This window comes from Grus americana, chromosome 2, assembly GCF_028858705.1.
Source record: "Grus americana isolate bGruAme1 chromosome 2, bGruAme1.mat, whole genome shotgun sequence".
Classification (NCBI taxonomy): domain Eukaryota; kingdom Metazoa; phylum Chordata; class Aves; order Gruiformes; family Gruidae; genus Grus; species Grus americana.
This window is the reverse complement of record NC_072853.1, coordinates 99410510-99435881: the sequence shown is the minus strand read 5'-3', so window position 1 is coordinate 99435881 and position 25372 is coordinate 99410510. Positions and strand designations below refer to the sequence as shown.

General features: G+C 38.0%; 1 protein-coding gene across 5 annotated transcripts in view; it reads left to right on the top strand.

The window, feature by feature from the left end:
• KIF13A (kinesin family member 13A) overlaps positions 1-25372 on the top strand; it is a 120311-nt gene that overhangs the window by 78115 nt on the left and 16824 nt on the right. For 2 of the 5 annotated variants that reach the window (XM_054818040.1, XM_054818043.1), the window contains exons 14-31: positions 411-541; positions 2317-2403; positions 2510-2676; positions 8288-8498; positions 13514-13676; positions 14340-14480; positions 16171-16320; positions 16836-17000; positions 17648-17818; positions 18351-18502; positions 18625-18757; positions 18894-19040; positions 20019-20057; positions 21370-21469; positions 21561-21687; positions 22682-22737; positions 24015-24139; positions 25156-25332. In XM_054818040.1, the coding sequence (XP_054674015.1) occupies positions 411-541; positions 2317-2403; positions 2510-2676; positions 8288-8498; positions 13514-13676; positions 14340-14480; positions 16171-16320; positions 16836-17000; positions 17648-17818; positions 18351-18502; positions 18625-18757; positions 18894-19040; positions 20019-20057; positions 21370-21469; positions 21561-21687; positions 22682-22737; positions 24015-24139; positions 25156-25332 (2442 nt within the window). The remainder of the gene's footprint in view (positions 1-410; positions 542-2316; positions 2404-2509; positions 2677-8287; positions 8499-13513; positions 13677-14339; positions 14481-16170; positions 16321-16835; positions 17001-17647; positions 17819-18350; positions 18503-18624; positions 18758-18893; positions 19041-20018; positions 20058-21369; positions 21470-21560; positions 21688-22681; positions 22738-24014; positions 24140-25155; positions 25333-25372) is intronic. The other 3 variants (XM_054818042.1, XM_054818044.1, XM_054818041.1) reach the window with 2 other exon arrangements.

Genomic DNA, 25372 nt, shown 5'->3' with positions numbered 1-25372 from the left:
TGTTATATGGCTGTATTCTGAAAAGCAGCTGACTCCATGCACCTTGTTTTACTGTCCATGTTGTCCTCTGTTATATATGCCTATATGACATGGCTGGTTTTCTTCATTATTTGCATTTATTGCTTGTGTACAAGCATAGTCTGAGAATATTTTTAAATCAGAATTTGTGTGTCAACTGCTTTATCTTCATACAGTTTTAGATAAAGCAAAATAAAGTGCAGAGCAGAAGCACAGTTTGTGTGTGATTTTTTTACAGTCTTCGTATCTCCTGTGGCACCATTTCTGCTCTATAGAAGTGCTTAGCAAAGGAGACCATGTATATTGTGCAGTCTCAGTGCTTTAGCTAATATTTTCTTAGTTATATAAACAATGATAGTTTGCTTGTCTCTTAGTAACAGATTATTTTCTAGGATCACACAAGAGTTGGTGCAGATACCTCTCAGGATATACAGCTCTTTGGTATAGGAATTCAACCAGAACACTGTGAGATTGATATTGCTTTAGGTGGAGAAGTTACACTCACACCAAAAGAAAATGCAAGGTAAGAAAGATCATTGGCACTTTCCAGTGAAGTGTTTGCTTTTCTTTACCAGAAGATAACTTCCGTGCATTTTTGTTTTACATAGAAGTATCTTAGATTCCGATCAATGAGTAGCTTCAATATAGATGACTTAAGTAGATACTTAGAAGTGAAATTCAGTGACAAAACAGATTTCCCCACACGCGTACACATCCACCCAACCACTCTGCAGCCTAACAGGCTATCAGTGATTTGGCTCAGAGTAAACCATTGCAAGAAGGTGATCGGTGGGAATGAGGGACCATTGCTTGTCTGTATCTTGGGGGGTAACAGGATCACTGAGATGCTGCTGGCTGTTCTGACCCATGTGATGGGATAGTAGGCTGGTTCTTGAGGGTAAATTGTGCCTCGTTGTAAAGCTCAGTATTCTGTGAGAAAGAGGTGTTTTAAACATCTGAAGATCTTTAAATTCTTTTCTAAATCTTTAATTATTGTTGTGTCTAGTAAATATGCAGTGTGATGTCACATTTCTCCTTTTGTTTCGACTTCTGTATTTTAATTATTTTTCATTTTGGGGACACTGTGGCTTCTTGGGTGGAATTGTAAATGTCTTTATCATTTCATCTCTAGTGGCATGTGATAAGCAGTACCTTTGTCCTAGTTAATAGTCATGCTGCTTGACTGAAATCTGAATATCTAAATAATGTGTAGATTAGTATTAGAATGAGAAACAAAAGTTTGAGACACAACTTTTAAAAAAATACGATCTCTTTTGTTCTGCCTTCAGTAAAATATTTCTTAGCATTTGCATTTTTCTTCTGCAACCTATAGTACAAAATTTCAAACAGATGGGATTCAGACTTGTGGTGACAGAGTTACTGTACTCGAAATCAGTTATTTTGACTGGCATGAACAAAGGCAAATGTTAGTGGAAAAAACATACTTTGTTTTACTCATGCCTGATCTGCAATGCTTAAGTAACTGTTCTTGAGATACTAGTGTCAAGAGAAATTTAGTTCCAGAATTTCATCGAAAAAATAAAAGTAAAAAAATTCTGAGTTTAAATCAAATGCTTACATGTTTGTGTTGACTTATTTGAGAGAGACAACTGAATACAGAACACTGCATCTGAAAAGGTTTTTTTATTTTACTTAATTTTTTTCCCCTTTCAAATAAAATGTTCTGCTTTGTAACTCCCATATGCAGAAGTTCAACAGCTCCATTTTTCCCATTTTGTGATTGAAACTTAAATGCGAAGAAACCGAAATGCAAATATAGCAGTATACCAGATGTTCACAAAAATAGAGCCTTATTAATAATAGACTCCATTTGTTAAAAGAATGAAACTTGGATCTAAGGGTCCTTTTCTTACGCTTGAATGCCGAGTATGTTAACAGTGTGTTTTACAGCTCTGTGTTGACTATCTTACGTCTTGGAGAGCTTTATCAGTAGGATTTGCATGCATTCAAGTTTACAGACCGTTTATAAGAAACAGGCAGTGACCCAGTTTGAGAAATGGGCATTTAGAGAAAAACCATGCAACTAAAAGCAACCTTTTCTGTACGTTTACGGAAGAGTTGTACCAGCCACAGCTGGAGGGGAAAGGTGCTTTGGTTTAGTTCCAACAGTAGAAATCAAACCAGTGACTTTCTCATTGATTCTTTAATGAGCACTTAGCAGATTTGTGCATCATGATACAAATCACTGTCTGTAGATGGGAGAAACAGTAGATTTTGTAGTTACTTTTCAACCTTTTATTTTTAGGATTTCACTGAAGTTATATTTTCTTCTTTCAGATCCTGTGTAAATGGTGCACTGGTATGTTCTGTCACTCAGTTATGGCATGGAGATAGAATATTATGGGGAAACAACCACTTTTTTAGGTAATAGTTGATATTTACATTCCAGCCTCTTTATGTTCAGCTTTTTTTTTCTACTTCTACTGTTCTACATAAACTTTTTAGAAACTGAATTTCAATTTTTACACAGAATCAATTTACCAAAGAGGAAACGACGGGATTGGCTGAAAGACCTTGAGAAAGAAACTTCGTTAGGAGAGCATGATCTTGATGCAGCCAGCGAAGCTTCTTCAGAACCAGACTACAACTATGAGTTTGCGCAAATGGAAGTTATTATGAAGACACTGAATAGTAACGGTAAGGCAACTGCCAGGTGAAAATGCTCTTTTGTATTGTCTAACAAAATCAGCATGGAACTTTAATTTCTGGGTAAAACAAGTGGTACTCTTGCTCCAGGGGCCTTTGGAGTATTTTCAGGAAAAGATATTTTACAGAAACAATGTTAGGCACATATATACTTACATACATGTATATGTATGCACCTAGATATAAATACACACACAAATTAGTAGTTGGTTTACGCCCTGTCACACAATTTTACCTGTATATCTGCTGTCCTTTATAGTGCAGCTGAGTTGTAATCATATGCCTGTCAAATCATTGTCTAAGTTCTGCTAACCTCTTGCTTTTGCAAGTTGCTGCAGACAAATATGGCTCAGTTATTCATCCTTCTTTCTGTATCAAATACTACTGACACCGTTTTAACCTTCGTAGAAAAACACTGAAATGATAACAAATCAATAGTCAGATGTCAGCTAGCGTGTTTTTTAACGGTTGATCACTCTCAGTATTTTATTTAAGTTTTGTTAAAATCTATTGTGATGCCTTCTCTGGATGGTATAATACAATACAGTATATATAAAATAATGGTATGTATATATAAAACAACATGGTGTTTTCATGATTTCCAGAAGGTGACTCATAGTTCATATGATATAATATGGTATGAAAAACTTGGTAAACTACTGAATGCTTTGTACAGGGTTTTTAATACACGAAATTTGAGGCAAATGCCTTGGGTTTTGGTGACTGACCAAGAAGGCACAGCAGATGGTGTTTCATTGCTTTCTGTTCTCCTTTCTCCATATCTTCAAGTATTTCCATTGTCTGCTGTGGTTTACTTGTTGAATTACAGTATTTACTTTGTTCTTGGTTCTTTAACTTTCACTGTTTTGCCGTTGAGTACAGCATGATGGTTTCATATGCTTGATGCTCTAGCAATAGTTTGCAGGTTTTTTACAGTTTGATTTTAATGGGATTACTTGTGAGTTACAGGGTCAGGTCGTTTCAGTTGGTGTGAAATTAATGTTTTGATAACAGAAATACTCTCATTATGGTTCGCTCATACCAGGAGACGAATTTCAGATGAATCTGCCATCCTGGTGGTCTTCAGTGTTGTCATCCCTCGTGAAGATTCTGTTGCCTGTCTTAAGGCCTCAAACCATCCCATATCTGTGCCAAAACTGGGACAAAGGTTTTGAACTCAATTGGCTCATGCATGAGACTGCTGGAGAAGTTTGAAAGCATTAATTGATGCTTGTTCTGCTTGTCACTAACCAGGGATTTAACTAAACTGTAGCAGTCTACAATGAGTCAGTGTTCTTTGAACGGAAGGTCACATTTTTTGGTTTTCATGTGTTGTTATCTAGCAGATGGAAATGATTCTTCACAATGTTTCAGTGTCTTTGCATTTTAGTTCAGTAGGCTTTTTTGATTGTGGTCCAGGACAATTTTTGTCTTGGTCAGTTGTTTTCTGTGTCTTTGCTCAAGAGCAGCACAGACCTTGCTGTTTCAGTAGAGCTCTTTCCTCCTTAATGCACCGTAAATGTTTGCAGTTGTACATGTCGCACAGTTTCAGAGGCATCATAACCCAATTATTCTGCTTGTTGTGTCTTCTGCTCCCTCCCACATAGGTGTTGCTTAAATAAGTTGGAGTAGTAAGTGATAATAAAACCCTGACAAAACAAGTCGCTGCGAGGATCATAGGCTGGTCTTTTGATTCGAAGTCCAGTAGCTCTTCCAGCTTCTGTCCTTCTCAATGGTATAGCTAAAATACAGATTTTGTTTTTTTCCTGACAGGCTTCCAGTTTGTTGGGTGAGAAGTAAAGCAGCTTAGTCGCAATACCATTTATTTATTCTTCTTTAAAATGAAAAAAAAATATGGGTAAGAATGAAGAAATAACTAAATAACTGAAGACAGTTAATTCTGTCATCTGCATTTGCTGGAGAAACCCTGGGAGGGGAATATAGGGTTATTTTAAAAATTTGATTAGATGATTATTTTATAGGCATGTATGGGTTTGGGATTTTTCTTTCATATCAGTGGTTTGATATAGCCCAAAGCAAGAGTTTTTTGGTTTTCCTTTGTTTTGGGTTTTTTCCCCCCCTCTTGATCTATTTGAGAACAGTAACCCTCTTTTAAATAAATAGCCTAGCTTCTCCAGGGCACAAACATATTTGTTTTTATGGCATGTAACCAGGACAACAGTGTCACATATTGCATCCGGCTCCAGAGAAGCTCTGAGGAAAAAGTGTAACTTCGAAAACAGCTGTAAAGAAAATATCCAGATTCTTTCCTTCCTTCAGCATGTTCACTTTCTTTGTGGGATTCTGTCAGATCAGCTTTGTACTGCTAATTTGTGATGCTGGTCAAACACAGAATGCAGCAAAGAAGTTTACTTTAATCTTATATATGGTGCAGTGGTTAAGTAAACAATGTCATTAGGTTACGCAGCTTCTCATTAAAGCAAAGAAAACTGTTAGAGCTCAGGGTGGGGATTTTGATGAAACTTAGCAAAACAGCCTGTGTCATAACCTTCTTCTAGCTTGCTTAGAAAAATGCACTTACACAAAATCTTAAGGAATTTATTCAGCATTGTTGTTACTGGATTAAGAGATTCCAGATGTGAATTAAGGGACATTGCAGGAAGGTAGTAAATGCTGTTCATCCTGCAGAGAAAGTACATTCTTCTGGTTCAACGTTAATATTCTAACAATTTGCAGAGGATTAACTGCATACGATTGGTCTTCTTGGGGCCATTCAACTCTTGTCACATAAATATATAAAGGATTGGGACTTGGGACTTTTAACACTGTATGGAAATTGTTGTGTGTTTGGTGGGCACTGGGTAGAATCTTCCCTAATTTATTTGACTTTGCATGAGAAATCCAAAATTGTGCACCATGGTATTTAAATCTAACTTAAATACTATTGTAGTTCTTTTGAATTGTGAAAAACTTGACTGTTTATTTTTTTCATCTTTTAAATAGGTGGTTTACAATTCACACCATATTTTGGTTTTTCACTGTGAAAGGCTTGGGATTTTCTATGTAAACTCTTTCAAAAATTAAATTGAAGAGTTTTCTAAAAGTATAAATTTACCTCTTGCATTTCAATACAAGCACAACCCACTTTTTTTTTTTTCCCTCCAAACAGTAGTGGATTTGGTTGAAATTGGGAATTTTTAGGCTAGGTTCTTGCATCTTGTTCCAAATATTTTCCATGGTATAATTTGATCATGTGGTGGTTGTGATCCTGTAAATCTAGATGGCTGAAAAGATCACTTTTATTAAGGAAATCTGCTCCCTGAACTCAGGGCTGGTCTTTGAGCAGTTTAGGAAAGTCTTGTCTTAATGAGTCAGCCTTAGATTCATTTCCTGTATTTGCAAACACAACAGAGGGCTTTTAATTTCTTCCATGCCTCTTCTCTATCGTCTGCATAGTACCTGATTTCTCAACCATTCTTACATGTAACTAAAGCTGGTTTAGGGATTATGCGGTAAAACCTATGCATGTGAAGGTAGTTCTGGTGTTATCCAGAGGAGTGTTAGGAGAATAATGATGATGCAGATCAGCATTAATAACTTGATTTGTAACCTAGAATATTAGAACTTGGTTCAGTCAATTGTTTTTGTTGCACTGTCTGTTTAAAAGCTAAAAATAGCTGTCTTTCTGAGAATGTCATGTATGAAAAAGTAATATTTCTGGTTATTTTAAGACACTTTTATGCATCACTGTTTTGCTATTTGGTTGCTATTTATACTGACTAATTCTTAACTTTGTGCTTTATAATTACTATTGTGGTGGCATTTTATGATGCCTTTGTGTGAAGCCAGTGATTTCTTCCATGACTAAGGCTAGGGCCACAGTAGCAACTTACAGTACTGTTTGTTTTCTGCTAAAAATAAAGATGTGCTTTACATCAATCTTAGCATTTCAAAAAAGGATGCTGAGAGGCAAACACAAACCCTCTGTAACAGCAGAACCCTGGAGATGCTGTTTGCTTCTCTGGCATTTATAATAGGAAGGATTTGTTTTACAAAGTGACTTGCTTCACTGGTATATTGAAACTGTAGACAGTGAGTTAGTTTATCTTTAGTAAAATTAGTATCTGTAGTTTTAGTACTAAGTCATAGATTACTAAATACAGTAATGCTACATTGGTTTGCAAAGATACAGGAGCTGTGGGTTTTGGGAGAGAGTATGTACGTGTTATGGTGACCAACATACGCTACCAGTGATGAAAACCCTACAGAACCTTTCATTTGAATTCTCTATTGCATGCTATAGTAACCCAAATTTTGTTTCATGTAGCATTGTAATATCAGCAAAACTTGTACAAAATCTTACAAGGAATGGGTTTTGGTAGCGAAGGCAAGATGGTTCATAACTAAATCACACTGATGTGTTTTGGGTGTTTTGGGTTTTTGGGGGGTTTTTTTGTTTTTGTTTTTGTTTTTTTTTTTTTTTTTGAGAAGCACACCTCTAGTTCCATAGTGGGACAGCGTGATTAAATCTAGGTTTATTTTTCTCCCTCCTTTGTGACAGACTGGCATCCTTAAAAGTCACAGCAGCTCTTTTTTTTTTTTTTTTTTTATGGTTGCAAAACAGAGGAGATATCACAAAGAATTGTTTTAAAGCTGAAGTTTTTTGAATCTGAAAATCCTGATATGTCCTAGAGCTGCAATGTTGCTTCCCCTAGTAATCCACCTCTCCAACTGCGGAACTCCTCTCCCTTCCCCTTCTGAAGTACAGAATCAGCAGTTTGTTAGGTGATGTGCTGTCACGCAGATACTCATCTAGGCTGTCCCTCTTGCAAACCACTGTTTTGCTCTGTTTAAGCTTTCAGATGTATATACATGAAGCAGATGTATACTGGTAGTATATAGGATTGCTCTTTCAGAGGCACAGCCTGGCATTGGACCTAAAACCAGAAATAGACAAATGAGTGTTTCTTTAATTTGAATGCAATTTAGGTTTAACCATAGCTGATTGACACAAGCGGTTGTTGTTTCAGGATAGAGTATCCAAATGGATATTTGTTCTGGGTTGATACTGAGATGAAATGTGGTTTGTAAAGCCAAATGCAGAAGTCCCCTCCAGAATGTACTTTGCTTCAGTGCTGTGAAGCGCGTTTGTGCAATGTGATGTGTAACTAGTCAGGCAATTTGTTTGTCTCAATTTTCATCTGCGGCTCTCCAGCATGTTTCATTCTCTACCAAAATAGAAAAAGCAAATTGCTTTTTACTTCCTTAAGTTGCTTCCTTCTCTGGTTAACATCATCTTCCCTCATATTTTGCTTTGTTCTCTTCTTATTAATTTGTCCCCTTTCCTACTGGGATTCTGGAACTTAATATAACTTCACAGTATCGAAGTATGCAGTAGACGACGGTCTTAACCATTGTTCTAGCTTCTTTGCATGCTGTATTTTTTTTTTATGCTTGGATTTATTTAGTTAATGCAATATTTATTATTTTGGGAGGCAATGGCTGTCTTGTGTTTGCAAAGACTCTGGGATATGTTGATTGCTGGTTACCAAATAATCGATGACTGTTCTGTAATGCTGAAATGGCATTTTCTCACTTTTCTGGGTTTTTCTCTTTTTTTTTTTTTTCCCTCTCCTTTTAGACCCAGTACAAAATGTGGTCCAGATCTTGGAGAAACAGTACTTGGAAGAGAAGCGGAGTGCTCTCGAGGAGCAGCGGCTGATGTATGAACGTGAGTTAGAGCTGTTGCGGCAGCAGCTCTCTCCAGAAAGGCAGCATCAGCATGGCAGCGACAGACTCTCCTACACTACTCAGACTGCACAGCAGAAAGTAAATCTCTGGACAGAAGAGAGGTGAGAATACTGGAGTTAAAACAAAGGAATTAATAAGAACTACAAAGGTTAAAAGATGGGGCTTGAACCACCTGTCAGAAACCGATAATATTTTTTGGTAGACTTGACATGCAGTACAAGATCTGCCTGTGCCAAAGTGTTAGGATTTCATTTAGTGCTAGGTTCTGATGTGTAATGTGCATACAAGATCTTCCTATTTGATTTAACACACAAATGAAATAAGAATTTAGCCTTTATTGATCAGCATTATAGCATTTTTTAATTGTGGTTTGTGGGTTTTTTAACTAGAAAAGTGCTTCTGAAATGTTTAGTTTAGCAATTATTGTTCTAAGTTCCTTCTGGAAAGAAAGGATAGCACAGAGGTAAATTTGTCAACTGAGACTAAGATGTCCGCTAAGGGGCATTGTGTGTTGAGAGTATACAATGAGAGCACAGTATTTTGCAATCTAAAACCTATAAAAAAATACAGAAAATGGGAGTCCTTAAATGTTGTATGTCTGTGTTTCTAAAAGTAAGCCCAGCTTTAGAAGAGAATTGCTGTGTATTTAAGAACTGCAGAATAGTCAAACAGAGTATGTTTGAGCTGTTTAAGAAGGAGAAGGCTTGCCATGAGGTGAACAGGCCTCTTTGCAAAGGAATAGCATGGCACCTGAATGCAACCGTGGTGAAAGATTGTGAGATTTGCAGGGAGAGTTAAAAAAGCAGACTAGTAAGATGTAAGCAGAGTTTAAGCAGCATGTGTGTTTGCATCTTGGCAGCAAGAGAAGCTTGTTCTTGGTATCATTGGGGAGAGAAGGACCATGCTCCATGGAGGGAAGTTCTAGAGGCAGCAACTGAGATGATTTAAGTTTTCTGCATACAACATAAGAAGGACATGGACCTGTTGGAGCAAGTTCGGAGGAAGGCAATGAAGATGATCAGAGGGCTGGAGCACCTCTCCTATGAAGACAGGCTGAGAGAGTTGGGGCTGTTCAGCTTGGAGGAGAGAAGGCTCCAGGGAGACCTTAGAGCAGCCTTCCAGTACCTAAAGGGGGCCTACAGGAAAGCTGGAGAGGGACTGTTTACAAGGGCATGGAGTGATAGGACAAGGGGTAATGGCTTTAAGCTGAAGGAGGGTAGATGTAGATTAGATATAAGGAAGAAATTCTTTGCTGTGAGGGTGGTGAGGCACTGGAACAGATTGTCCAGAGAAGTCGTCCGCCCCTGGAAGTGTTCAAGGCCAGGTTGGATGGGGCTTTGGGCAACGTGGTCTGGTGGAGGGTGTCCCTGCCCATGGCAGGGGGAGTGGCATTAGATGATCTTCAAGGTCCCTTCCAACCCAAACCAGTCTATGATTGTATGATTTTCTTTTAAAACAGAAGCTTCATTATTCGCTCAGCCTTTTTCCTGTGTGTAGCGAGTTTGAGTGCTCTTTCCTATTTTGATTACTTTTGCTTTATTCTTCACCATTAAAAAACCCCAATACACACATGTACTAGAGAAGTCTAAAGAAAGACAGCCAAGATTGTGTTGCAGCTTTCAAATTCAGAGCGTTAGAGCAGAAAAGATCTTGGTTTGGTTTTTGTGCAAGGTTTTGTCTTGTAATTTCTGCCCAGTTTGGCCTGGGAAAAACCCTAAACAAACTGTTGACCTACTCACCAGTGATGACTAGTATGTTTTCCATTGCAAATATAGGGAGAAGTAGTGCTGTGTTTCAACATTAATTAAAATAATTGTTTGCCCTGGTAAGAGCTAAAAACAGAATCATTGGGAACTGAATGTAAAGCATTGCAGAGTCATGGCTGGGATTTGCAGGCTCTTTTAGGGCTGCAGAAGGAGTGCAAAATAAGAAACATGCTACTTGGAATCATTACTATTCAGAACTGCTTTGAGCACAGCAAGGCCATCAAGAAATCATTGATAACCCACTTCAGTAGCAGAGATGAGAACTGAGCTTACTGGCAAGGGAAGCAATACCTTTAAAAAGATGCAACAGAAGGGAAAAGGAAGGAGCAAAAAAATTCTTGCCTGTCCTTGAGAGGAAAAAAATGTAATTGATCAACTTAAAATTAACCAACCACCATAACATGTAATGACATGAAAAATGAGAATCTGGAGTGATATCAAGGCTAAGTGTTCTGCCAGCCTTCTCAGTAGTTGTTAGATGTTTCTTAGGAGGAGCTGTGCTTTGAGTAAGCATTTTTGCCTCTGGATTTTATGAGTGAATGCTTTATGTAACTGTTGGACTACTTGAAGACTGTATTTTGCTGCATTGTAAAAAAAAGAGGAGAATGAATGCTCTTGGTAGTGATCAGTAAGGAGTCTGATAATGGTTTGGTGGCATTGCCATTGAATAAGTAGTTTTCTGGAAGAACTTATCAGTTTCCTGTCCTCCAGAAGATCCTCTTAGGTATACTTTTCATTTGTTTCTAGTTCTAGATGATATTTGGGCTTCTGAAGAAAAGGGCAAAAAAGTTGAATCTTCTTAAATAATGAAAGCAGAAAAAAAAATCTTTGGGGTATTTCTGTTGTAAAAGCATGGCAACATGGTGCTGAGAGGGTGTTTACCAGCCAAATGACCAGAGGGCAAGAAATGCAGGAAAAAAATGGGAAGACTGGATGTGAAGAACGTGCAAAAGAGCTAAATGTCTGGATTGTATGGGATTTGATGAGTGCTATTTTAGCTGTCACTCTGTTGCCATTGCAAGTGAAGCTGAGCTCTGCCAGATCAGCCAGTAAAATGAATTTGATAGGTGTCAGATGTAGGCACATGGTTATATCTGAACACGTTGCAGAGTTTATTCTGGCTTTGTGCTGACTATGGAAGGACAGGTGATACCTGACCTGGCATTAAAACTTGTTGGCATAAAGTTAACCCACTGTAACTTTGAACAAATTTAATTTGTCGTGGCGAGGGGAGGTGGTGGTGTGCTGGAACAGGGGTTCAGTTCAGCATATTTTGTATCTGGCCTTAGGAATCCCAGAGACTTGCAATGACACCTGGTGAGTGTCAGATGTCAGTTTCCCCTAGTGTTTGGCTTAAATGATTGTTTCAGGATTTCATGTTCAGTGGGTATTTACTTCGGTTAATACCCTGATGGAGCTTGTCATATGTTTTGTGTAGTAAGAGTTAAGAAATCCTATCTGAAACTTTTTTTTTTTGCTTAAGTTTCTGGAAGGGTGCTGGCACAGCTATATACAGAAAAATACAACTGTAATGAGAACTACCCATAATAATTGGTTGAATTACTCATAAGTCCTCCTAATAGTCCCATTCCTTTCTCAAGAATCTTGCTAAGAAAAGATTGATGTGGGAGCCTCCCCAAAAAGCTCACCAGATGCCAGTTTCCTGGATCAAGGAAGGGACAGTCTGTAGCTGAATCCCATTGCTCTTACAGCACTTACAGATCAAAGCTGCCTTCTGTTTCTCAAGCTAGGCAGCTGTCTCACAGTGGTTGCAGGTGTAATGCCCTCTCAGTATTAAGTACTATTTTGTGAGTAATTCTTGACTCTACCTTCATTTTCTGGGTGAATCCAAAATTATAGCCGTCTGTGGAATGTGTCACTCCCATGGTCTGGAATTGCTCCATTTAATCTTGATGGCCTGGATAACAGAAGCAAGAGAGAGAGGGAAAGGAATTTTCCGTGTAATGCTGTGAGCAGATACGGAGGAGATGGACTAAAAATCCACTGATAGTAGCAGTTATTTAAGATCCAATAAAACCCACCGGTGTTGCAAACTTAGGCCTGATGGGGGAGAGAGACAAAGCTGCATGTTTCAGCATGTTGAAGGCACTAAAATTCCAGGCTGCTCATTAACACTGCTGGTTGTTTACCACTTTGGTATGGTATCAGGGAACCAGCAGAATGCAATTTTAATTACCCAAGCTGTTTTTTGGGGTATTTTGAAAAAAGATAGCCACTAAAGAAGAATTATGTTGGGGGTTGAAAGGCATATTAACAGTTGTTTGTGGTTTGTACTAAAGACATACAGAAGATCTAAGTTTATCTGAATAAAGGCAAATAGGTAAACTTTGCCTGTATTCAAAGCAAGGCCCAAGAGTTTGTTTGTTCCACCTACACTTGTCCATAATGTAATGTATTTTGTAGAAATGAGAAGTGTATATGCACAACGTGTACTGTATTTCAGTAGGATTTTGCATAGAAAAGCTAAAAAAAAAAAAAAAAAAAGTCATCAGGAAAGTGCTGGTCACTGAAATACCTGAAGTTTGATCATGAGTTTTATGAAGATGATGAGACACAGTAAGTGCTGTTTGGATTCCAACGAAAGGCAGAGAGAGGGATTTCACATTTGCTCAGAGGATAATCGTGATACTTTTAAAAGGCAAATTAAAGACAAGAATCCCAGGTGAGAGTGTATCTTAGTATCACAGTTGCGAGGTATAGTATGTGTTATAGCAGGTTTGCCAGGTGTTACGTTAGAAGAGATTTGCTCAGACAGGCCTTAGAAACCTTTTTGGAATTTTTCCAGAGACTGTTAACTGTACCGAGTGCGCAAGCTTTAACTTGTGCTCATTCATCTATTACTTAAAAGGTACTTTGGGTATATAGGACCTAAGATTTTTACTGTTTTAGTGTGTACACTTCAGATCTCTTAAGTATATGAAGGGAGGTCGGGGGGTCTATAGTGCTGCAGCACTGTGATGTAAAGCTGTGACCTGCAGTGATTGCAGGTTCCAACATCATGATCTGAGGAAAAGCAGGTTTTATCAAGATGAAGTCTCACATGTTGGGACCGGTAGTTTCTGTGGAACAGGACTCCAGATTAAAGACAAAGACAGCTGCAATTATTTCATTTCTTGAAAATTAGGAATGTCCCTAGGGCTTTTAACAAGTCATCACTGTAACGGCTCCCATAGTACTGTGCCCTTTTATTTGGACATTACCGTGCTAGACTTACCTCAGCAGTAATGTGTTTGTTTAATATGTGATCACTGCTTTTCTTCAATAAAGTGGTCTTTCCAATAATAGAAATAGGTTTCTGTGTATTTTTCATGTTACCTACTGCACCACAGGGATGAATTGTTTCGACAGAGCCTGGCTAAACTTCGAGAACAGATAGTAAAGGCAAATACACTGGTGAGAGAAGCAAACTTCTTAGCAGAAGAAATGAGTAAGCTAACAGATTATCAAGTAACACTTCAAATCCGTGCTGAAAACCTCAGTGCCAACAAAAAGGTAATGACACCAAAGAAAGCTGGAAAATACAGTTTTATGGCTAATCTAAAATATGTGTACGTATATAACATTCATCTAACTTGAGGCCATAAAATGGTACTTTTGTTAGATTATGCATAGGCAAAATATGGGTGCTACCTGACTTAAAATTATTCACTTTCAATGTATTAAAGTAAAAATGGGAACATAGCATCAAGTATGGCTCTTGCTGTTCTTTCAAGTATACGATCACCATATGTGCATGTGGTTTGTGAACAGACATTTGCATTTTATTGCTGTAAAACCTGCATTTTAGTTACCTTTGCAAAAATTACTGGGCTTTGTTATAGATGCCTACAATTTTTTTGTCTTAAGGGTTTTCTAGTTGTAGTGCTGCTGTAAATACAATGATAGCAATTAGGATAATATGCTTGTCATAAGTGGTCTGACTGAGAGTGTTAATGTTCCTGTGTTGAATGGTAGTTGTCTGAGAAGGACAGAGAGGTCTGGATCCTCAGAGATGTATAGGGCATGCTGTGTTTGACAACAGAGATAGTATGGCTGGCATGCAGAGAGAAGCTGTATGTTCTGTATTTTATTCCTTTTTAGGAATGCACTTTGAGTGAAGAGTTAAACTACTTACATGCACCTTTCCTGCAGTGATTATTTTTTCCTCTGATTTAGAGGGGTGCAATAGTAAGTGAGCCTGCTATTCAAGTGAGAAGAAAAGGAAAAGGTACTCAAGTGTGGACTATTGAGAAATTAGAGAACAAATTGATTGACATGAGAGACCTCTATCAAGAATGGAAGGAGAAAATTCCTGAGGTATTGTATGTATTTTCTGAAAGAGATCAGACATTGAGTTTGTTCTTTTAACCCCTTTTAATATGTTGTACAGATGAAGTGCAATGACTTTCTATATGAAAGGGTATCGTATTGTGTTTTAAAAAAAACCCAACACCCCCCCCCCAAAAAAACCCCAAAAAACCCAACCCCAAAAACCAAACTATGAATAATACTAAATATTCAAAATGTCCATGCATAATAAAACACAGCTATGTCTATCCTCACTTGCAATCTCAGATATAAGTGTGCTGAGGTCAGATATAATTGTGCTGAGGTAGTGACTCAGGATACCACTGAGAGTGTACCTGGCATAGAATAGGTGCCGTGCAGATGGGTACCAGCTCTGAATGGAAGCAGCGAGCTGCATTAGAAATAAAATGGTTAAATTGCGGTCAGTATCAAAGCTAGCAAGGATGCTGCTTAGATACACTCAAGTTGCTGAACATTTTAGTGGGGTAGAACTTGATCTTAAAATGTGAAATATTTTGTAATTTCATCTGTATATCCCCAACCTTAAAGCAGTGAAGAAATCAATTGAAGATACTTAGTCTACATCAGTATCTCCATCAAAACTAACTGGTGTTTCCTGAGAATTTTAGTAGTACGTTAGCCTTGGCAAATAAGCGTGAGACTTGTCAAAAGCTTGCTTGTTTTCTGGCAAGAGATAGACATGAGATTTGGTGTTCCAGAAGATGCCCTCTAAGTATCCAGGTGGAAGTGCATAGGAAGTATATCTTGCTGTCTTGTGGCTGATAGGGAGCACCTAAATTACTTGCATCAAGAATCATTCTCAAATATGTTTGAACAGCTGTTGTGCCTTTGTTAAATGCCTTGGATGGGACAATGGCAATCTCTAAAATCATAACACAGGGGAGGTCAAGCACTTCATTTGTGCCCATTGAAGACAACGATGATTTTGCTGCTGACTTTAGTAAGAAGTGATAGCACATCCTTTGAATATATTATGTCTAGCTGAGCCAGGATCGCCCTTGCCATAACCTATATCATCCATAATGCATGTGTTCTGTGTACTACATAAAAACACATAGGTCGAATGCATGTGTCAAAGATGGAGGAGGAGGAGAAGGGAAGGAGCTAACAGGTCCACTGAGGAGTGCATGTCATGCTAGGAATCTGCATGAATTCTTTGTGGCTGCGTATGGTGTACTCACATAGAAAATGCTGCAGATATGAACTGGGCTCTACGGGAGTCATAAGAACACGTGTAGGCTTAAGTGGGAGTTGTTCTGCACCTTCCCTTTGCCCTTGTAGTGGTACCCAGCAGCCAGACCAGCTATTGAACCTGATGATGATTTGTCCTCTCATTTAAAAAGTGTAAACAGAGCAGAAAAGGTGAAACTTCCTGAAATCAATGGCTACTGTGCTTGCTTCTGGTAAAATCTGCTTTGTCTTGACATCATGAAAAAATGTAGATCATCATATTACTATATCCCATAGTAATGAAAGGATTGTATAATGTCTTATCTCAAAGATTGCATTTCAAATTTGTGATAGGCTTCTAGTCTCTTTCTACTTATGTAACAGGAAGGAACAGAAAAGATGGGCAGTGACTTAATTTTTGTACCATGATCCCATACTGTGTGGTTATTTGATTTTTGTCTTCGCACCCTTACAGTTTTTGACATACCTTTTGTGATCTTTAAAACAGGTAAGGAAGCTCATTGGCAGAAGAGGTGATCCTTTTTATGAAGCGCAAGAGAATCACAATTTAATTGGCGTCGCAAATGTGTTTTTGGAGTGCCTTTTCTATGATGTTAAGCTGCAGTACGCTGTGCCCATCATCAGCCAGCAGGGGGAGGTAAATCCAAAGACTGCCCTAACGTATAACGGGCTGGGCACACCTATACACTCATACCTACGGGGCTAACATGGCTTTTTGCCGGGAGACTTAATGTACACTCAGTTTTCAACAAGCAAATGATGCTTAGTGTCTTGCTTCCCCAGTGAATAAGCGCTTTGCAAATTGCTCTGTGTGTTTTCTGTTTAATTGTTTACAGTTGCCCAGCTACTAAAATAGTAGCTGGGCAGTTTCTAGTGTCTGTAGGTAACTGGACAAAACCCAGCATATTAAGGTTTTGATGTACAGTCATGACACTCTATGCCCTTTCTGTTGTGTGTGAATTAAAAAGGTCAGTAGTTCTGCATACAAATAATTATTTTTTATTTTACCTCTTTTTTTGACATTGTTGCTTTTCATTTGGTGGTTGAGAGCTGTTCAGTTCTGCTTCTGCACACCTCCTAGAGTTAGATATTTACCATCTTAATGTCTTTAAGTCCTTTGTGCACAGGTTCTTAGTATTTCTCTTGCCTTAGGTTGCAGGACGGTTGCATGTTGAAGTAATGCGAGTCACTGGGTCTGTCCCAGAACGCGTAGTAGAAGGAGATGACTCATCTGAGAACTCCAGTGAGAGTGGGAGTCTGGAAGTCATGGATAACAATGGAGAAATTATTCATAGAGCGAAAAAGCTGTCCTGCAGGGTAAGTGAGAACGCAGGATGAAGTTAACAGTTTCAGGCCTTCATAACTATGTAGTCGGTCTGATGTAAAGTACTAAGCTGTGTAGGTTATTGCTTGCTTAAAGTTCTCTAAAGAGAAAAGAGACTTTTCTTGTTCTGGTTCAGTGTAGGTCAGTCTAACTGGCTGTGGTTGCCTGTGACTGGGAATAAATTTGCATTAGTTTCTAGTATATGCCAGTCTGTCATAAATACTGACGTTACAAGGGCTGTCCTTCTTGGCAGACACAGAAGGGGAAACGGTTTTTCTGTGTAACCATTTCCTGTGGTTTGTTTGATCATACAATGTAGAATCTATGGGTGGTGTCTGGATTTCATTTATTCTGTGATGGAAGTGCCTTATTCTCCACTTGAACTTACCAGCTTCCTCAAAGAAAACATGCACATGGGTGGGTAGATAGATGCGTGTAACTGCTTTCCTTGCATCTGCAATTCTGTGTATGCAAAATATAAATTTCCAAAATAGAGACATCCTTAGACAGCAATTGGAGGTGCCCTTTAAAAATTCTTCTTGGCTATTGGTACTTTTGGATTAAAAATTTAGGTTTTGTACAATTTACAATTGAAGAAGAAACAATCATATTTATGAGAACATCTGTGTTGTATCCTCAGGTAAAAATAAAAGAAGCAACTGGACTGCCACCTAATCTCTCCAACTTTGTCTTTTGTCAATATACATTTTGGGATCAGTGCGAATCAATAGCGGCACCAGTGGTAGATCCAGATGTGCCTTCACCTCAGAGCAAGGATGCTCATTTTACAGTGACCTTCTCTCACTGTAAGGTAACTATTTTTATTATGAAATAGTGTTACCAGGAGGATGGTATGTTTGAGATAAGCAATTTAGGATTTGAGCCTTGTTTTGCTGGGGGAAGAAGGAGGGAATCAAGTTGTATAACTAATGACTTTTGACTGTACTTCAGAAGGCCATAATATTTCATCTCATTACTGCTTCAAAATGCAGCAAAATGAAAAAATCTTTCAATTATTGGTCTTTTCAGATGTCATCTTTAAACTATAGTGTTCATTGGACAATGACATCTTATTACCTACTTGTTTGGCAAACTCAGTAACTTAAAGATTATTGGAGCTGTGACATCATTTTAATGGAAATTTTCAAAGCATGAAACGCAGTATGCAGAAGCAGGAATTCCTGAGATTACGTGTTTTGCAACTTTCTTGACCAGAGTGGAGCTTTATGATCCAAACTGTATGGTTTTACCATGGAAGTGGTTAGTTTGTTGTGTCCTTACAAACTAGTTGAGATACAATTATTTCATTTGATTGGATGCAATTATGTTTTTCTCATTGCCAGGACTACGTGGTGAACGTCACAGAGGAGTTTTTGGAGTTCATTTCAGAAGGAGCTCTTGCTATTGAGGTGTGGGGTCACAGATGTAGTGGCAATGGCAGTTCTGTTTGGGAAGTCGATTCTCTTCATGCTAAAACTAGGACACTGAGAGACAGGTACAGATAACAAATTACTCATGAATGATTCCATCAACTTTCCAAAGGCTTTCTAATATTTGCGGTGCACAAAATTTACTTTGGTGAGGCAACCATTAGTTTTTGTGGGGATGTCTTTTTAGGTGGAATGAAGTAACTCGAAGAATAGAAATGTGGATTTCCATACAAGAATTGAATGAGATGGGAGAATATACCGCAGTTGAACTCCATCAGGCAAAAGATGTAAACACAGGGGGGATTTTCCAGCTTAGGCAGGTACGTATCTTTTTCCTGTCGTCTTATTCGTGCCTAAATTGATTCTTAATTTTATTCTTAGTTTTTCTCTGTTTTTTCTCTTGCCCTCTCTTTCTTTCTTTCTTTCTTTCTTTCTATCTCTCAATTACCTGTTCAGGGTCATTCTCGCAGAGTTCAGGTGACAGTGAAACCCGTGCAACACTCGGGAACGTTGCCTCTCATGGTAGAAGCAATTCTTTCAGTCTCTGTAGGTGGTGTGACTGCGAGATCAACCAAACTACAAAGAGGCTTGGACAGCTACCAGGTAAGACGGTTACTTTTTCATGTGTGGATTTATACTTTGTTTGGTTGGTTTTTGCTGTTCTAGAGCCAGCCCACCATAGTTCCATAAGGAACCTTAGCACACTGATACATGATATGGAATTTTGCAGTTTTACTGTGTTTGAGGCCAATATGTATAATGTGAGCATATGCTGCTAAATTTGTTTTTTTGGGTTTTTTGCTTATAACTTGGTACATAACTGATAAAGAGCCAAGTGTGGTAGTTGAGTTTACATAAGACAGAAGCAATATTGAAATTGGTTTTACCTTTGCGTGTAGAAGTGATTAATAGTAGATTCCTAGATCCATTAATTTCCTTCCCTTACAAGGATGGCAAAAGTCAAGGAGAGGAAAAGCAGGAAAAAAAAATAGAGAAAATGTCTTATAGTGAGGGCACTGTCTATTTTTTCAAAAAGGACTGAGCTGTTACTTGATCAGAATTGGAAATAGCCATCACTGAATGTGAAAGGCCTATTTCATTTAGCAGAAAAATTCTTAAGAAGTATAAATGGCTTCAAGCTGATACTGGACAAATTCATATTGGAAATAAAGCATGCTTTTAACAGCAATGGCAAAGAACAAGCGGAACGGGCTACCCAAGGAAGCGAGGTGCATTCAGAACCACAAGTAATTACAGCCTTAAATACACACGAAACTGTAAAACATGAAGATGGGTGATATGCTTGCTCAGTCCTTTTTCTGGCACTGTATTCTATCATAATTTTTTTGTAAATATATTCACTAATTCTCAAATCACGGTTGAGATGCTATAGTCTGTAATGAAAAGAATCTGTTTCTACCTGTTAATAAGACTTTGGTTATTTGAATGTTGTAATTTTAACATCATACAAGTTTGTGGCAGAAATGTTTGTATTCATGTTTTGGGGTATTTCTGTGAGTTTTTCTGTTGAGAGAAATGCATGTTCTTTTGTGTTTTACAAAATTTATTTTCTCCTACCAGAAGGAGGAGGATGATGGTGGTGATATGGATAGTTACCAGGTATTGCTGCTGTTGCTGTCAATCCTGTGGCATGGGGCACAGCTAATGCTAATAGCCAGCAACTTTCAAATGAACAAATGTACTGGAGCAAGCAAAACCGGCTTTGAAATATATATATGCTGTGCATTTAAGAGGCTACCTGGGCTATAAAACACTGCTATTTCCATTTATCTTGTGACTTTATACTTTTGCAGTGTGCTCTCTTCTCTAGTACTCCGCAGTCAGCTCTCCTAACTGGCTACATGAATTGCTATGTGAATAAAAGCCTTTAATTTCGAATGAAAACAGCCCAGTGCGTATCATAGAGTAAAGAACAACCACCTGCAGTTGCAGGCATCTTTCCCAACCAAATTATACAGCATAGGGGTTTTTGTTTGTTTTCTAAAGAAAACATTGTAACCTTTTTAGTTGTGCAGTTTTCTGAAATGCTAGTGGGGGAGAGAGGGGAGGGTGTGAGTGGGGGGAATACAGAAGCTTCAGTGAAGCTATTTTTTTATCTGCACAGAAACAAACCTTGAGCTTGGCTTTTCGTCTGATAAGTAAATACAGGACAGTCACAGTTTAGAAAGCATAACAGAAGAGTCATTTAAAAGGCAATGAAGGGCAAAAGAGGAAACGCCTAAAAAGTAAAACACATTGCAAATGTCTACATGGAAGACTTATTTCTAGTAGGCAGCTTTACAGAAGTAAAATCCAGTTAGTTGAGAATGCTGACATCCCTTGAGATGATGTATTAGGTTTTACAGAAATGTCAAAAATACCAGTTAGGTACTAACTTCTTGCGGGCTGTTTATGCGCTTCCTGACTTATCACAGAGAAGAATGAACCAGTTTTTCTGTGATACCACAAAGCATGATTGCATGACGGGATTTGTTTGCATGAGAAATCTTCTAATTGCACTTATAGCAGCTGCTAGCAATGGAATTTTGTGCAGGTTTGAGGGCATACTGACCTGTCTAATCTTCAGGAGAACTTATGATCAACTGATGATACCTGTTTTTCCTATTCCATACACTGTTAAAAAGTTTGATTGCCACTTCTGTGAGTAATTAGCCTATGGTGTATAATTCTGTTCAGCAACTGAGTTAGTCGCATTTTCTTTTCCTCCTGTTGGAATTTGAGACTTGAAAGCAATAAGCTTCCATTCATGGGTGATGAGGTACTTAATCAGTGTGCATGTCATTTGGGGAAAAAAGTTTTCTGCATCATGCAAGCTGTTTAATACCAATTCTGATGAAATTATCACAAAATTCACTGCCCTTTAATCTTAACCACATAACCTCATAACTTGCTTTTTCTCTTTCCATGTTAGGAAGAAGATTTAAACTGTGTACGAGAAAGGTGGTCTGATGCATTGATAAAACGCAGAGAATACTTGGATGAGCAGATTCAAAAGATCAGCAATAAACAAGGTTTGAAGCTTAAAGTCCCTGTCATAAGTACTTTATTCCCTATATCACAGAGAATGTATCTCATATATAACACTAATCTTTTTCACTGTAGAAAAATCTGAGGATGATATAGAACGAGAAGCCCGGCTGGTTGAGCAGTGGGTAGGGCTGACAGAAGAGAGGAATGCAGTGTTTGTTCCAGCACCAGGCAGTGGAATTCCCGGTGCCCCTGCAAATTGGTACGTTCAGAAAAAATGTTGGGGTGGTTAGCTTTTTCTACATGAATGTTGCACGCTGCAAAGTAAAAATCTGAGGATGTTTTAGAGCTTTCTACATTTTCCTGTAATGCTACCGGTTACACTCAGCTGGCAGAAGGCTAGAAGGTCAAGTGCTGGTTTGAATGTAAGAAAGGTTTACTCAGTTAACAAATTACATAAAGTAGCTTTGAGATAGCTTTCAAGGTCTGAAAATCACTTTTGAATTCAACATAGTATTTTACGCTTGTCTGAGAGAGTTAACCTGTAGTTTGACTCCTTTTAAAAAAGGAGTGGTTCAAGAATGAATGGTAGAACACATTATAATTTTACTAAAAAGGGGTAGGGAGGGAAAAAATTCATTTAATTTCATTTAAATTTGTGTTTTAGTTAAGATAATTGGAACCGATGTGCAAAGATGAGGAATGCAATGTGTTAGATTTGGGAACGTGTGGACAAGAAATATGGCTCTAATCAAGTGTACGCTGATGCCTGTGATAATACCCAATATCTTCATTGGGTGAATGATGTAGTGATAATCTTTCCTTGTAATTTTTTTCCTTTATCCGCCTGAAGCATGCTGTGCTCATACAGCAAAAAGTGTATTTATTGATATAAAGACTATGCCTTGCCAGTAGTTATGTATCTAGTTGTTTGAAAGGTTGCTAACCTTTATGTATGAGATAACTGCAACCAGTTATCTTCCTAAGATGCAGAACAGGATGTTTAAAACTGTCATCCTCACAGCAACGGAAATGTGCTGTGCGGTGTGAATTAAGTTTTGGTAAAGCACTACATTTAGCTGCGTGTGTAGATAAACAAAATATTGTCTGTGCAACATAGATGTTCAAATTAACCATCAAAATGTTGACAGCCTTAGTCATCGGTTACAGTTAATATGAATCTTGCATAGAGATCTGTTTGCCCAAATTATCTTAGATATGAATTTGCCTGTTGACAGCAGTTTGTTTTGTTTCAGGATTCCACCTGCAGGAATGGAAACTCATATACCTGTCCTGTTCCTTGATTTGAATGGTATGTTGTAACAGCAGATTAGGAAACTTGGGTGGCAGGGATTAGTTTGGATCAATGAATTGATAAATGGAAGAATTAATTTGAAATGTCTAAGAAATCAAGCAAGCCCTGGCGATGGCACTGTCTGATATGGCTTGTGAAATGTTTTTTCTTCTGATTCTGTATGTTGGAATAATTAAGCACAACTATTTTAAAATAAAGGTAAAAATCAGGGAACATGCAAGTACAGGGATAGGCTGTACAACAGAAAATAGCATAAGAGAGCAATCTTAGCTTAAATTGGACAGCAGATAAGAAAATCCTGTATACGTTTTAATGTACGAATTCACATATCTTAAAAGCACTGATGGAGAATCTCCCAGTGCTTCCAGACCTTCTTCCACTGAGGTATCTGTAGAGTTTTAAACTGCTGGTTTAATGAAGGGCGTGTTAGGACTACAATAAGCGTTTTGTTAGGGAATCTGTATGTTCTCCCTTTGAAGGTGTTTCGTTTTACATGCAAGAAGACTATTAGTATATATACTCTTAGGACATAGATAACACATAAGCAACAAGAGACTAGAGTTAGCACTACATTTAAGGACTATTTAGGAAGCAAACCTGTAAGTATAAACTTGGACATAAAGCAGAGGAGGATCCACAGGCCTTGTCACATCCAGCACTTTAGTGGGCTACTAGACATGTTTATGTAGGCAACACATTAATACCTGCTTTAGAAGCTCCTTTTGGAAAATTATATACGCGCTTTCCTTCATCTGTGCTCACAAGAAATGTTATCATTTGTTTTTTCATTATCAGCAGAGATTAGCAGACAGAAGACCAAACAGGATATTTAAACAGATTGATGGATCATTGCACAACTTTTTTTTGTTTAGCTAAAAGCCTAATGTAGCTGGAACTGCTATTCTCAATTTAAAGATTCCCTGATATGTCAGAAGTGATTTAACTAAGAGATGAGCCAGTTAGACTGACAGGTAGATAAATCAGATTTTTTTCTGGTTGGGTAAATTAACGTTATGAATACTAGAACGAGTTTTCAGTTTTGTTTGGGTTTCGTGAGAATGTGTCCAGGCTGAGTCTTAGCCTGGGTTTACTTCCTTTCTTTTGTATGCTGAAATCGTCTTCAAAATTATGCATAGTAATAATATTAATTGGGATTAAATGTATTATGAAATATGGGTAGGACTTTATTACAACTTTGTATTACAACTTTGCCTCTATATATTAATATCCTTTGGTATAAAACTATTTCATTCTTTGCACATTTGTTTCATTAGCTGATGACCTCAGTGCCAATGAACAACTTATAGGTCCCCATGCATCAGGAGTTAACTCAATACTACCAAAGGAGCATGGGAGTCCATTCTTTTATCTGCCGATCATAAAACACAGTGACGATGAGGTAAATTGTTAGCAAGCCTCCTTCTCGACAACTGCAGCTTATGTTAACACTTTCTTCTTATATTTTATTTTCTACTTGTATGTATTTAATCATTATGATTATCTTTCTGTCTTAGAAGTACCATCTATATCTGGTGCAGCCTTCATTTTCTGCCCTATTTATTTAGAATTTAAGAGGATATGACTTGTTAGCTCTTCTGCCTTAATTCAGAGGTGACAAGTCTTAGCTCTTCTTGGCAAAAGAATAATTCAGCTGCCTGACTCAAAATCCCTTTTTCTTCTTTCCTCTCCCCTTCATCATTCCTCTTGCAGGCTCTTGATTCTTCAGAGAAAACTACTTCATTTATTGTGCACGCTAGGCAAAGCTTAATATTTAAATAAAACTTTTTCCTTTATAGTACACAATTGCTTTTTTAAATGTAAAGTTTGGGAATCGTTGGAAAAGAATGGTTCTGAATCTATTTTGGAACTTCTTAACTTATTTCTTCCACATTCTGTGCCAACTCAGGCCATTGCTTCAGAGACCATTTCCAGAATAAATGGGATGCCCAAGTTGGGGAGGAGGCAGGGGGAAGGAAAAAGATGTTCTGCAGGATGGGAGCGTGTTTATTCTGTATGGGCAGTTATAACCTAAGTCAACGCAGGTGGAAGATTTGACATTGCAACTGTATTAAAAGTTTATTAAATTCGATAGGATTTTTATTCCTTCCTCCAGTCTTGCTTCTGCTTTCCTTTCTGTCTTCAGCTGTGTGAAGACTTCCTTTTGGGGCAGGGTTTGCACAGTGCAGAGATTGTGCTCACAATTGTATTCCGTAATATCTTAACACTTTTATGCTGCTTCTGATAAATTCCTTGCTATGAAAAGGAGGTTTGACTCCACTTTGTGCAATGATGCTTATTTTTCTTTCATTAAAGAATTGTTTCACTTCATGATAAGTCATTATAAATTATACCTGTTGTTAGAGTAATTGAATCTTTGATTTCTCTTTCTTTCCTCCATTTCATTTGTCTGCATAGGTTTCAGCCACTGCTGCTTGGGACTCTTCTGTCCATGATTCAGTGCACCTGAACAGGGTAACTCCTCAAAATGAGAGAATTTACTTAATAGTGAAGACTACTGTGCAGCTCAGCCATCCTGCTGCAATGGAACTGGTATTACGCAAAAGGATTGCAGCCAATATTTATAACAAGCAGGTAATAAGTTTTTGGAGTTTTTTGTTACTAATTTTTTTCA